The following is a 15,120-nucleotide window of genomic DNA, read 5'->3' on the forward strand; positions in this document are numbered from 1 at the left end:
AACAGCAATGACCAGATAAAGGTTATGTTGATTGAGGGATAAATATTGGCCAGGACACCAGGGATAACTCCCCTGCTCTTCTTCGAAATGGGATCTTTTACATCCACCTGAGGGGGCAGACGGGACCTTGGTTTAATGCCTCATCCGAAAGACAGCACCCTCCAACAGCACTGCACTGGAGTGTCAGCCTAGATTTATATGCTCAATTCCCTGGAGTGGGACTTGAACCCACAACCTTCTGACTCAGAGCAAGTGTGCTACCCACTGAGCCACGGCTGACACTTTTAAGTAAACAAGGAATACTATCTGCTATTTCCTCTTTACAACTGATGACCAAGAGTTAGGACGAAACACTGGTGAATATGAAAAGGTGGTTCCATACCCCAGCTTCAAATAGTGCGCTAACAGGTTTATGGTCACTGATTTTCAAGGCCATGTGACTGCGATAATCCAACTGCTTGATGCTGCTGCTTTTCCAAAGGATCCGATCGCACCAGGCGGGAACTCGACATTTCTCACTAAGAAGCAAATAAGACAACACATTTATAAAAGCCTTTCAGACACACTGCCTGCCTTATAGTGGTTTCTATACACACACATTGTTACTGAAAACAGTTTAAAGTTGAATTAAGAAAAAAATGAAATGGCATTCTGTTGATTCTCAGTCTCAGCTGAATTTGCTGGTCTGAGACAAGTATTTGGGATAATGGAGTTCCGTACTCCTGTGCTAGGAAGGAGAGTGTTCATGGGTTCTTTGCTTAAGAATTCATAGCAACATATTGTTAATAAACCAACTCGTTCTGAATAGCAAAGGTTTAACAATCACACTACACATTACCAGTTCATCCACCATGCTCACAACCACCTGCCTCATCGTGGATCCCCTGAACCCAACTGGCTGGGGTTTTATTGAGTCTTGTGAACATCACATGACTGGCTAAGCCACTCACAACTCAACAGCTCTGCAACTATTTTAAAGTTGCACCTGTAAATCAAGTAAAACTTTAAAATCAAGTGCCCCCCCCTTTTTTTTTTTAAGGGCACAATCAACATCTTATTAGAGGGGGCACTAAAACTGACAAATCAACTTAATTCAAATTAAAAATTGGTTGCCGGAGGTGATGATGCACTTGTTGGAGCGGATTTTTGGACATATACTTGACTAGTATACGGGACCAAACATTTGTTTTTATTTTCCCCTTTAATGAATTTTGTAAGGGACAATACTGATGCATTATGCTTCATATAAAAAAAACACAGTTAGGCTTCAAGGTATGCTGGCCTTGAGTTATGGAGATAGGAAAGTGAGATAATGAATGACTGGAGAGATAAGTGGGGGTATGTTTGTCTATACCGGTGCCAAAAAGCCTGCACTTGTTTATAATGCCCTGTCACAATGCGAGGATGGTTTATATCAAGAGCTCAGCCTTGGATAAAATTGTATGAAAAGCTTTGTAAACCTTGTAATGCGATGATTAGACTTAAGGACTAGTGCTAAAGCATGTGATGTAAAGTGACGTAATTTGTAAGATAAAAGAACCTCACTGGAGATACCAAATTGAGAAGCTGGTTCAGAGACAGGGGTCTCTAACACTTCTCCCAAAGCTTTGTCTCCGATTTAATAAACCTCTCTTTATATATTACAGTCTCGGAAATATTTTTCCACAACAAAATGGCGTCACGAACAGGATACTGTCCGATCAGACGTGATCACTTAAGACAGTATCTGGAATCTGGTGTTAGAGACTGAAAAGAGAGGTGTACGGGCACGACAGGATAGTGTATAAGATACGAGTAAGTCGATAGCGGGAAGAGGCTGACTAACCAGTTTGAGTTGTCCCTTTAGTAAATAAGGTCGGTGCGGAAGGGAACTGATCACTCCAACCTAGAGCCGAAACTCCGGTGTTAAGGAAACATGCTAGCTTTGTTGCGAAGACAAAGGATCTCCACAGAGTAGTCGTGGCCGTGAGTATTACAGAAACAAAGGGAAACGTCCGAGACTGGCGAACATGGAAGGTAAGGAAGGGAATGTAAAACGCGGGCTGCCCGGGTCATTAATTAATTCCTATCATTAATTGTAACATGCGTAATTACGTAATGCCATAAAAAAGCTGATAGTGACTATCTTAAGTGACATATGGATCCAGACATAAGCTTTGTTGAATGAAGAGAGACTTTTGTGAATGTCTATTTTGAATGAAGAGAGTACTTGAGTGATTTTGACTGCGGAATGAATGAAAGCCTGTTTGCGAAGGTATGGAGTTGCCTGCCTGTTTTAGCTCCACCCACTTTTTCCAAACAGAGTGAAATTTTTTTTAACCCTTCGTAGTGTTGTCCTGTATGTGGGAAGTTTAAGAAACTGTGAACCTTATGGCATTACATTTTAAGTTAGAAACGAAGGTGTGGATATATTCGGATGATAAGTTATGGAGCTAGGAAATGCACAAAGGATAGGTTTGTTGAGTAAAAGGTTTAAAAAAATACATGGTCCCGGAAGTAAAAAAAAAAGAATTTATTTGACACGCTCACTTACTTGTCGAAAGAAAACATGCAATTGGGTTGAAAGACATAAATTTAGTCGAGGAATGAGATAAAGAATGCCTTTTAAAACGCTCCCATTTTCCTTTGTGTAAAACCTTGACACGAAAGCTTCTAGCTCAGTAAAAAAAAAAGAGTTTTAAATTTAGAAATACCTTCAGGGATCAGGTCAAACTCCTGGGCGAGTGGTGAGCTATCTGTGAAGGTGTAAAAGGGACTTTTGAAAAAGGCTAAAACAGTAAGCTTTAGCAGTTTAGAAAAGAAAAAGATAAAGCAGGAAAAGGTCTCTGTCACGGGAACAGGAGGAGGGCAAAAAAGGGGGACTTGCCACAATTGTGGAAAACCGGGCCATTTTGCCAGGGAATAAGAACATAAGAATTAGGAACAGGAGTAGGCCATCTAGCCCCTTGAGCCTGCTCTGCCATTCAATAAGATCATGGCTGATCTGGCCGTGGACTCAGCTCCACTTACCCGCCCTCTCCCCGTAACCCTTAATTCTCTTATTGGTTAAAAATCTATCTATCTGTGACTTGAACACATTCAATGAGCTAGCCTCAACTGCTTCCTTGGGCAGAGAATTCCACAGATTCACAACCCTCTGGGAGAAGAAATTCCTTCTCAACTCGGTTTTAAATTGGCTCCTCCGTATTTTGAGGCTGTGGCCCCTAGTTCTAGTCTCCCCTACCAGTGGAAACAACCTCTCTGCCTCTATCTTGTCTATCCCTTTCATGATTTTAAATGTTTCTATAAGATCACCCCTCATCCTTCTGAACTCCAAGGAGTAAAAACCCAGTCTACTCAATCTATCATCATAAGGTAACCCCCTCATTTCTGGAATCAGCCCAGTGAATCGTCTCTGTACCCCTTCCAAAGCTAGTATATCCTTCCTTAAGTAAGGTGACCAAAACTGCACGCAGTAACTCCAGTTGCGGCCTTACCAATACCTATACAGTTGCAGCAGGACCTCCCTGCTTTTGTACTCCATCCCTCTCGCAATGAAGGCCAACATTCCATTCGCCTTCCTGATTACCTGTTGCACCTGCAAACTAACCTTTTGGGATTCATTCACAAGGACCCCCAGGTCCCTCTGCACCACAGCATGTTGTAATTTCTCCCCATTCAAATAATATTCCCTTTTACTGTTTTCCCCCCCCCCCCCCAAGGTGGATGACCTCACACTTTCCGACATTGTATTCCATCTGCCAAACCTTAGCCCATTCGCTTAACCTATCCAAATCTCCTTGCAGCCGCTCTGAGTCCTCTACACAACCCGCTTTCCCACTAATCTTAGTGTCATCTGCAAATTTTGTTGCACTACACTCTGTCCGGTCTTCCAGGTCATCTATGTATATTGTAAACAGTTGTGGTCCCAGCACTGATCCCTGTGGCACACCACTAACCACCGATTTCCAACCGGAAAAGGACCCATTTATCCCGACTCTCTGCTTTCTGTTCGCCAGCCAATTCTCTATCCATGCTTATACATTTCCTCCGACGCCGCGTACCTCTATCTTCTGCAGTCACCTTTTGTGTGGCACCTTATCGAATGCCTTTTGGAAATCTAAATACACCAATGCAAAGGGAAAGGCAGTGAAAAGCAATGTACGTATTGTGGTAAGAAAGGCCACCTGGAAGCGACATGCTTTGGTAAAAATGGCGATCCGAATAAGGCAAGGACCCTGTCAGAACAGGAATACCAGAAGTGGCAGGCGTACAAAGCCACCCGGTGATGTCCGGCAGCCCCTGTACAAAGTAAAAAGGAGGGAAGGATATATGTGTCTGCACTAGTAGGGGGCCGACAGTGTGAGATACTAGTGGACACGGGAGCCTCAATATCCATTACCAATATGCCCCTTCCCGTCACCGACAAGAAGGCTCTGATAAACGGAATAGATGAGCACCACCCAATTGGTGGAAATTGATAACTTATATATACCCATGAGATTTTACGTATGCAAGAATCGTGAGGGAACAATATTGGGGAATGATGTAATGAGGGAATTTTAAGGCCCTGATTGATTGCGGCAAGGGGAAACTGACATGGCCAAAGGCGGATGGCAGTAAGGGAGATTTAGGACAGATAGCCCACCATGTGGAAAGTATAGGTGTAGCTACAGCCACAAAAACTGACTGGCTTATCGGGACTGGAGGGTATGGAGGCATATGTGCCTCTGTGCCCGGGGTCTGGGCACAGACAAAATTGGATACTGGAAAGGCGAAGATGGATCCTATTAAAGTCCCTGGACCACCTCATAAACCACACCGACAATACCCTATAAGACCTGAAGCTAGAACAGCGGTTGTAGAAATAGTAAAAGGGCTAGTGGAAAAGGGTATCTTAAAAGAAACAGTTAGCACCACTAACTCCCCAACATGGCCAGTAGGGAAACCAGATGGGAGTTATAGACTCACTATCGACTACACTGCCCTTAACAAGGTCACCCCCAAATTACACCCGATAGTGGCCAGCCCCTCCACAATCCTTAATGGATTATCCCCTGAACATAAGATCTTTACAGTCCTGGACATAGCCAATGGTTTTTGGGCCCTTCCCCTCGACCCAGAATCACAAGAAAAATTTGCCTTCACGGTGGAGGATAAACAATATACTTGGACCCGATTACCACAAGGATTCCATAATAGTCCTGCCATATTCCATCGAGTCATGAGTGATATACTAAAAATAGAGGTACCGGCAGAAAATAGTATTTTACAATATTAATAGCCTCAGAAACCAAGGAAGGACATCAGGCAACCCTATACTTAGTATTAAGGGCTCTGGAAACAGCGGGCCTTAAGGTTAACCCCAAAAAGGCCCAGGTAGGGAAATCCCAGGTCCTGTACCTAGGGTACTGCCTCGCAAAGGGGCTGAAAGAAATGCCCTCGGATAGGAAAAAGGCTGTCAAGGACATGCCTAGACCAGTAACGGTAAGGGGGGTGAGGAAGGTACTGGGCCTCTTTAATTACAGCCGGAACTTTATCCCTGATTTTGCAAAAATTGCTGAGCCAATACAAAGATTTAGTGAAAGGGGGGAAACCGGCCCGAGACCTCATAGAGTGGGGCCCTGAAGAAGAACAGGCGTATAGTAAACTCAAGTCAGAACTAGTCTCCGCACCTGGATTGGGACTGCCTGACATGGGTAAGGATTTCCACAGCCACTGTAACAATGAAGGTGGGTTCTATATGGCCGTGGTCACCCAAGATCAAGGGGATAAAAGGAGACCTGTAGCCTATTACTTTACCACCGAAAGCCCGGTGGTGACTGCGTTATCCAGATGTATAGCCGCGCTAGATTGCGCAGCTTGGGCGGTAAAAATAAACGAGCCTGTGGTGATGACTGGAAACATCATTCTCCACACTAAACACACATTGGTAGAAATGTTAAACACAGGAAAACTGAGAACCGTATCTAATATGAGACGGGCAAAGTGGGAAGCAGTCCTCTCAACACCCAACAAAGCGGTAACCATAATTAGGGATGTAGGAAACAACCCCGCAAAAGGTATGATGGGTGAAGGGGAACCCCACTTTTGCGAAGAGGTATGTGAGGATATGGAAGAGGATAGAATAAAAGACGCCCCCCTTCAAACCGCAGAACAAACCTTGTTTGTGGACGGCTCACGAAAATACGTAGAGGGACTACCTCGTACCGGATGGGCCGTAGTTAACCAGGATCTAGAGACAGTTGAATCAGGGCGAATTAATGGGGGGTCGTCAGCTCAAGTGGCAGAACTGGTAGCCCTCACCCGGGCACTGGAATTATCGGAAAATAAGATTGTTAATATCTATACGGACAGTGGATATGCATTCGGGGTAGTACACGATTATATGACAGCATGGGGGAGAAGGGGTTTTATCACAACTAGCGGACATCCCATAAAGCATCAGCTGAGAATAGAAGCTCTTTTAGCAGCCAGTAATAAACCAAAACAGGTAGCGGCTATTAAAATTAAAGCCCACAGGAGGGAGCCGGACCGAACCAGTCCAGATTGGCTGAGTCACCAGGGAGTAAAGCTGCAGACGTAGCTGCACAGAAGGCCTTAGAACAGGAAGAGTGTGAGGAAGCCTCAGTCAGTGCCGCTGGGGCCCGAGACCAACAGATAAGTATTGAGAAACTACACCAGGACACTTCTGAGGAGGAAATAGGTATGTGGACAATGCAGGGCACAACGCAAGGGAAGGATAATGTTTGGAGACGAAACGACAAGGTAATGGCGCCTGAATGCATACAGAATACCTTATTGGAGTTGCATCATGGCCTGTCTCATTCAGGACGAGAGGCCATGACCGGGAGTCTTGGAAGAGATTGGTGGTGGAAAGGGATGGGGAGAGATATCGCCAAATATTGCCATTGATGCATTACGTGCGCACAATATAATCCAGGCAGGCCCATTAAAATTAAAATGGGACACCAGCCCCATCCACGGGGGCCATGGGAACACGTACAAATTGATTTCACAGGTCCTTTGCCCCCATCCCATGGAAAAAGATATTGCCTAGTGATTATAGATCAATTTACCCGGTGGGTGGAAGTTTTCCCCACACGTGATTGCACTGCCTCAACAGTGGCAAGAATATTCTGACCAAGGCACCGACTTCACCGGAAAAATTGTAAAAACAATATGCCAGCTGATGGGCATAAAACAAAAATTCCACATCCCCTACCACCCGCAGAGGTCTGGGATGGTAGAACGCATGAACCATACCCTTAAGAACGCCCTGGCAAAGGCCATGAAAATGTCGGGAAAAACGTGGACAGAAGTATTACCCATTATATTGATGAAGTTAAGAGCCACGACAAACCGGACAACCGGATTAACCCCTTATGAACTAATGATAGGAAGGGCGATGCAATTACCATTGTGCCTGCATCGATGTTAAAGGGAACGGAAAATGGAAGCATCGGACCCAGCTTAAGGTTTTTGAACCAGCCGTTTAGCACACATATTAGTTGTTGTTGTTTGTCTATTTACAGATTGACAGCGAGAGACTCTTCAAGCAAGCCATACGGCCATTTTGCCTTTGACTATTTGTTAATTATAGAGTAATAAGATGAAACTATATATTGCGATCGGTGCGATTATCATAGTTCGTGTTAGGTCCGGCCTGCTAGCTAGACCGAAACGAGAGTTACATGGGAATACCTTTTTGTACAAGTCTTATGTTTCTGCGCAAAATGAGAACTTTTCCAGTTGCTGGGTATGTTTGCACATCCCCATACATAGCAAAGGAGGCATTTCGGAAGTAGCGGAGTGGGTAATGCGACAAAACGGTACAGGGGAAGTAAATGATACTTGGAACCAGAGTGGGGATAAAGAAACGTGGAGATCGGGGGGTTACCTTTTGGATGCATTGACGGATGGTACCAGTCGGAATACAATAGGTCAGTACAACCCCCGTTCCTGGTTTTGACCAACACCTCAGGAGTTGGAAGGCCCACTGCTGACATTTGCTTCACTAGAAACCTGACTGGTGAGGAAACAGGTTTTGTAGCAGGATACTTTAACCTCACCAGGTGGAACATAATAACCAGCGAAACAACAAACCAGGGGTTCTTTGAAATAGAGGGTTTGAAGATTCAGACAAGTAGCCAGGACTGGGACCCTAAGATTAGGTGGCGACAGGGGCTGAAAGAGAGATTGAGATTGAATCTAACAGCATACATTGGCACTTATTTTGTGTGCGGGCATAAGGCCTACCCCTGGTTGCCTCAGGACTGGAAGGGGTCCTGTTATTTGGGATATGTGGTCCCCTTTTGTCAGACGGGTATGTACTTTAGCAGAAGTACAGACACCAGGTCGACTAAGACGAGATCTTACCCCGGTAGAGAGGCTATTTGGGGTCATGATGCTCCCATGCGGGATAGGACGCACCATGGATGAATTACGTAACCTAGAGAGGGTACTGGAACAGATAGTTAATGACACTGCTGAAGCAATGGAGGGCATAACGGTTGAAATGGTAGCCATACGCACAATGGTACTCCAGAACCGAATGGCCCTTGATACTAGCACAAAGTGGGGGCACTTGTGCCTGATTTGGAGCTGAATGTTGCACTTACATTCCCAATAATTCATAAAACATAACCAACCTCGCTGATCACATAAGAAGGAAGGTAAAGAAGTTATCCACGACAGCAGGAGGATCTGGCTGGTTTGACTGGCTGTTAGGGGAATCCTGGGGGTCCTATCTTATGCATGGAGTAATTATTCTGGTTGTAATAATAATTACTTGTTGTCTGATTATCGGGTGTTTTAATATCTGCTGTAAAGTTATGATGGCTCGACTGATGCCAGTAGCCAGTGTAATCGCCGAAGAAGAAGCGCACCTGATGGAAATACCTGAAGACACCAAGGATGAAGAAACAGACGATGACACCGACCACTATCTTTGAAGGGTAGCCTCGAGCTACAGGCAAGGTGGACATACGGAACATCAGGGAAGTAACATACCCCAAAGGACGAATATATGACACTATGCTACTATCATTGTGGTCATCTGGATTTCGTGAACATCCTCCAGGACCAAAAAGGGGAATATTGTTGGAGCGGATTTTTGGACATATACTTGACTAGTATACGGGACCAAACATTGTTTTTATTTTCCCCTTTAATTAATTTTGTAAGGGACAATACTGATGCATTATGCTTTATATAAAAAAAACACAGTTAGACTTCAAGGTATGCTGGCCTTGAGTTATGGAGATAGGAAAGTGAGATAATGAATGACTGGAGAGATAAGTGGGGGTATGTTTGTCTATACCGGTGCCAAAAAGCCTGCACTTGTTTATAATGCCCTGTCACAATGCGAGGATGGTTCATATCAAGAGCTCAGCCTTGGATAAAATTGTATGAAAAGCTTTGTAAACCTTGTAATGCGATGATTAGACTTAAGGACTAGTGCTAAAGCATGTGATGTAAAGTGACGTAATTTGTAAGATAAAAGAACCTCACTGGAGATACCAAATTGAGAAGCTGGTTCAGAGACAGGGGTCTCTAACACTTCTCCCAAAGCTTTGTCTCCGATTTAATAAACCTCTCTTTATATATTATATAGTCTCGGAAATATTTTTCCACAACACACTCCAGTCCCTCCAGCGCCCACCTCTCGTGGAAGGCCGCGAGTGTGCTCCATCTTCAGGGACACCCTGGCTCGGATGTAACCACGGAAGAGAGGCAGGCAGTCGGGCTGAACGACCCCCTCGACCGCCCGCTGCCTGGACCGGTTGATGGCCACCTTGCCATGCCCAGGAGCAGTCCTACGAGGAGGTCTTCCGACCTGCCTGCTCCCCTCCGCACAGGGTGCCCAAAGATCAGGAGTGTAGGACTGAAGTGGAACCAGAATTTGAGGAGCAGCCCCTTCAAATATTGGAAGAAGGGCTGCAACCTTGCACATTCAACATAAATATGGAACACTGACTCCTCTAGACTTGACAAACCTGTGAGCATACTCGCAGGTGCATACATTACAGAGGGAGATAAGAAATATATCCCCATTCTGATCGCTATCAAGTGACCTTTGGTAGGACGTACATGTGTGGATGTTAGGTGAGAACAAGATTGGACTCAGCTGTGAAGCTCTCCATAGTTGAATGTCTGTCACATTCATTATCCAGGCTCACCAATGGGTACTTATGCCTCGCTATCTTCCTTCAAAAACCTCCTCAAAATTGAACTTTTAGACTTTGTTTCTAGTCATCACCCCTAACCTCTCCCCTCAGGTTTATTTCTGCCTCTTATTATTCCTTTGTAAAGCTGCCCGAAACATCCTGCTATGTTGAAGTAGCTCTATAAATGCACTATTTAGTTGCTGGAGGATGTAGTGAATGAACTGTACCCCAGCAAAAGCTAGTACTTTCGGGAGAAAACTAGGGGAAAACGGTACCTTGTATTTGTAACTATTTTTAGTTGGACCCTGATCAGAATAGGTTTCAAGTTAAAAATGGCAAATCCAACATTGAAAAACTCCCAGTAATAAACAATCTCAGGGATCGGTTACCTTGTGTCCCAGTTATCAGAACCAATATCGTATTTGTAGGTTGGTTGAAAGTTGAGTTCTCCTTCTTTGAATCCATTGAACACACCTGACTCCTTCATGTGTTTCGTTAGCTGTACAACAACAGTAGAAGTTCTTATAGACTCATAGAATGGTTATAGCACAGAAGGAGGCCATTTAGCCCGTCGAGCCCGTGCCGGCTCTCTGCAAGAGCACTTCAGCTAGTCCCACTCCCCCCACCCTTTCCACATAGCCCTGCATTTTTTTTTTCCTTTCGGTACTTATCCAAATCCCTTCTTGAAAGCCACAATTGAATCTGCCTCCACCACCCTTTCAGGCCTTGAATTCCAGTTCCTAACCACTCGCTGCGTATAAAAAGATTTTCCTCAGGTCGCCTTTGGTTCTTCTTCCAATCATCTTAAATCTGTGTCCTCGACCCTTTCACCAATGGGAACAGTTTCTCTCTATCAACTCTCCCTAGACCACCCATGATTTTGAACACCTCAATCAAATCTCCTCTCAATCTTCTCTGCACTAAGGAGAACAACCCCAGCTTCTCCAGTCTGTCCATGTAACTGAAGTCCCTCATCCCTGGAATCATTCTTGTAAATCATTTCTTGGTCCTCTCGAAGGCCTTCACATCCTGCCTAAAGTGGGGTGCCCAGAATTGGACACAATACTCCAGTTTAGGCTGAACCAATGTGTTATAAAGGTTCATCATAACCTCCTTGCATTTGTACCCTATGTCTCTATTTATGAAGCCCAGGAGCCCGTATTCTTTTTTTAACCGCTTTCTCAACCTGCCCTGCCACCTTCAACAATTTGTGCACATATACCCCCAGCTCTCTCTGTTCTTGTATTCCCTTTAGAATTAGTTTATATTGCCTCTCACTCTTCCTACCAAAATGTAACACTTTGCACTTTTAAGAAATAGGAGCAGGAGTAGGCCACCTGACCCCTTGAACCTGCTCCACCATTTAATAAGATCATGGCTGATCTGATCAAGAACTCAGTTCCACTTCTCTGCAAGCTCCCCATAACCTTTTATTCCCTTATCACTCAAAAATCTGTCTATCTCCGCCTTAAATATATTCAATGACCCAGCCTCCACAGCTCTCTGGGCAGAGAATTCCATAGATTTACAACCCTCAGAGAAGAAATTCCTCCTCAACTCAGTTTTAAATGGGCAGCCCCTAGTTTTAGTTTCCCCTATGATTGGAAGTATCCTTTCTGCATCCACCTTGTCGAGCCCCCTCATTATCTTGTATGTTTCGATAAGATCACCTCTCATTCTTCTGAACTCCAATGTGTATAGGCCCAACCTACTCAGCCTATCTTCATAAGTCAACCCCCTCATCTCCGGAATCAACTTAGTGAACTTTCTCTGAACAGCTTCCAATGCAAGTATATCCTATAGTTTCAGTGTTAATGCTGCAGGACACTAACTGGTACCATGTGTTAAATTATAAAATATTTTTTTCATTACTTCTAATTTTTATTTATTTAAGAACTTGAGGACTTCAGTCATCACCCTGAATTAGCTGCTAAATTATGTTATTACACAAATTTATACATGGTGATTCTACTTTGTATGTGGAAGAAAATATTGGGAAATGCAAATAGAAATGCACTCTTTCATGTGCAACTTTGTTTAAGTGAACCATGAAATAATGAGAAAAGAAAGTGCGGAATGAGCAAAAGCTACGCAGCCCATCAAGCCTGCTTCTTCCACGGCCATATACAATCCATCATGGGCCGAAACAATCTCCTTGAAGTTGTTAGATTTTGTGATATGCTCCCAGATGTTTTGATCCAACTTTCCTAAATGGAAACTCCTTTCTTCATGTGCTCTTTATGCATCTGGTTCGTTTTGGAATGACTTTGGGTTATACCATCAGATTTTACATCTCATGCTGGTATTGTCTACGCTGCACATTTTGTAACTCAAGCTGTTAGCACTATTTGGGGATTACAGTTTTTTCTCCTGATTAAATGTTCTGATTAATTATCTCCAATCCCCAAATGTGATCAAGCAAAACTCCAGAATATCTATCCACCTATAAACATATAGGGCCCAAGTTTCCACATGATTTGCGCCTGATTTTTAGGAGCAACTGGTAGAGAACGGACTATCTTAGAAATCGCAATTCTCCACATTTTTTTTTCTGCAGTTCTAGTCAGGTAGAACAGTTCTACTTTGGAACAGAATTTTTTCTTCAAAAGGGGGCGTGTCCGGCCACTGATGTCTGATTTCAAAGTTTCCACAGTGAAAATGTACTCCAAACTAATTTAGAATGGAGCAAGTGAAGATTTTTGTAGAACTGAAAAAACCTGTTCTACACATTAAAAAATCAGGCACAGGTTACAAATTAGGCGTAGGGAACGAGGGGCGGGGGAGGGAAGTCATTAAATTCTACAATAAATCCTTAGTTATACTTATACAAATAAATCCAACCTGAATAAACATTTATAAGCAAAGAAAAGATTAAATAGACCATGTTCCTACCTGTGTGAAAGTTCTTCAGGCAGGCCTTTAGGAAGCGGTTTGCCGTCGGGATCGAAGGCTGAACGGGCCGGGCCCGAGATTTCGGGCAGGGCCCGTCCCCAGCACCAGAGGTAGGTGGCGTTGGGTCGGGTCGGGGAGAGAGGTTCGGTTCGGGTCGGCGGGGGAGGGAGGGAGAGAAGGAGGGAGAGAGGAGGAGGGCGAGAGGGGAGGTTGGTCAGGTCGGGGAGGGGGAGGTCAGGTCGGATCCAGTCCGGGGGCGAGAGTAGAGTCGGGTCGAGTCGGGTGGGAGCAGGAGCGGCAGACGGGTCGAGTCGGGTCCGGTCGGAGGGTGGGTGGAAGCAGGAGCGGCGGGGAAGCAGGAGCGGCAGCGACAGGTGGGTCGAGTCCGGTCGGGGAGGAGCAGGAGTGGGAGTCGGCAGGAAGCAGGAGCTATAACGTTGTTTTGATTTAGTCATTCAAAAAACAACTGGTTAAGTATCAGGTTGAGAACAGGATTTCGGTACCGGAATCGACAGGGCACGGAGCAGTAACATCCGGGAGACAGACGCAAGCCGGTATGCAACGCTCCTGGTTGCGACACCGGCTCGCTTTTTGGTTGCCGTCCGACACGTAACACGCCCTGGTGGGAACATCTGTGAAAGCTTACATTCCAAACTGTAGCAGCCACAGTGAGGTATGTAATGCCGACTTCGGGAAGTGTGAATGTTGAAAGAATTTTTTTTTTTTGCGATTTATGTTGTGGTGGCGTGAGATATGTGTTGGGAATGTTTTTGATGGTTTTTTTTTCAGGTTTCCCTCCTCCCCAGGTCTCTGTTATGGTGCTCTGAGGCCGGCTGTTGAGCTCAGGATTTTCCCTTGCTCAGCCGGCCTAGTGCCCTAAAAGAGGTGTTAGCACCCCGCTCCAAACTCCGGGGCCAGCTGATGAATTTTGCGGCAATAGACGCAAACCATTTGCCAGCATAAAATGTACCGCTCTGCTGGGGACACTGCCCCAACTGCGGCGAGACCGAATTTCCACCCCAAGGTTTCTGGTACTGTACTTACAGTACAAGACAACTAGCATGCTTACATCCAAACCTTTCAAAATTTAAAGCTCTGGCTCCCCTTCTTCCAACCAACACATCTTTTCACCAGAGGAGACAAGTTCAGCTTTGCGAACCTCTCCTCATACCTCAGAGGCAAGAGTCCTGCAATTATCCTAGTGGTTTTTCTTTTAAATTTTCTCACTCCATACTAAATCAAAATTTTGTGCAGGTTTTCTGATGGCAAGAATCTCCTTTTTAATGGCAATTTCTCCCCTTTTGGGGTCCACCTGAGCCAAGCAGCAGCCACTTGTTAATTTGTGGAGACAACCTTCTCCCAGTGCTCGTGAGTTCGTGGAAAGTTAATGGTCATTGTAACTTTCATCTTACCTGATCGTATTTGGCGAGTTTCTTATAATCCTTCGCCGCTATTAGCTTTTTAATTGTTTCTACCTCAGGATGACATATCCTGTAGTTCAGATCTCCAACCCATATTATCACGCTTTATTATAAAGAGAAGGAAAAGAACAAAGTTGTAAACATATCCTCATTATGAACAAAGTGAAGCTCTTTCCAGATCATACTGTTATTCAGAAAAAGGTTCCTGCGGTCTAGCCTACAGCATATTTATATTATCAGTTCAATACCACTCATTCAACTATAAAGCATTCTTCATGTACAAGTCTGGATGGTAAGTCTCAGCAGGCTACTTGACGGTGGAAAACATAGTTGATGTTATCGCCCAACATTGCCATGTGCACGGTTCAGCAGGAGTCACTGAATTATCATAATTGGGAATATATACCTATGGGCAGGATCAACGCACTTCTACTTTGTCCTATTGAGCACTTTCAGGTTAAAAGAAGAATGAGAGGTGATCTTATTGAAACATAAGATTCTGAGGGGGCTCGACAGGGTAGATGCAGAGAGGATGTTTCCCCTCGTGGGGGAATCTACAACTCGGGGCTATAGTTTCAGAATAAGGGGTCGCCCATTTAAAATGGAGATGAGGAGGAATTTCTTCTACCCCAGAGAGCCGTGAAGGCTGAGTTATTGAA

At 44.6% G+C, this 15,120-nt stretch overlaps 1 protein-coding gene across 1 annotated transcript in view; it reads right to left on the reverse strand.

Moving 5' to 3' along the window:
• Positions 1–15,120, reverse strand: part of inpp5b (inositol polyphosphate-5-phosphatase B) — a 148,837-nt gene that overhangs the window by 42,918 nt on the left and 90,799 nt on the right. The window contains exons 10-12 of the mRNA XM_070899223.1: positions 14,453–14,564; positions 10,538–10,647; positions 383–518 (exon numbers count right to left, since the gene is read on the reverse strand). Coding sequence (XP_070755324.1) covers positions 383–518; positions 10,538–10,647; positions 14,453–14,564 — 358 coding nt within the window. The remainder of the gene's footprint in view (positions 1–382; positions 519–10,537; positions 10,648–14,452; positions 14,565–15,120) is intronic.

The sequence above is a fragment of the Pristiophorus japonicus genome, chromosome 14 (genome assembly GCF_044704955.1).
Source record: "Pristiophorus japonicus isolate sPriJap1 chromosome 14, sPriJap1.hap1, whole genome shotgun sequence".
Lineage (NCBI taxonomy): Eukaryota > Metazoa > Chordata > Chondrichthyes > Pristiophoridae > Pristiophorus > Pristiophorus japonicus.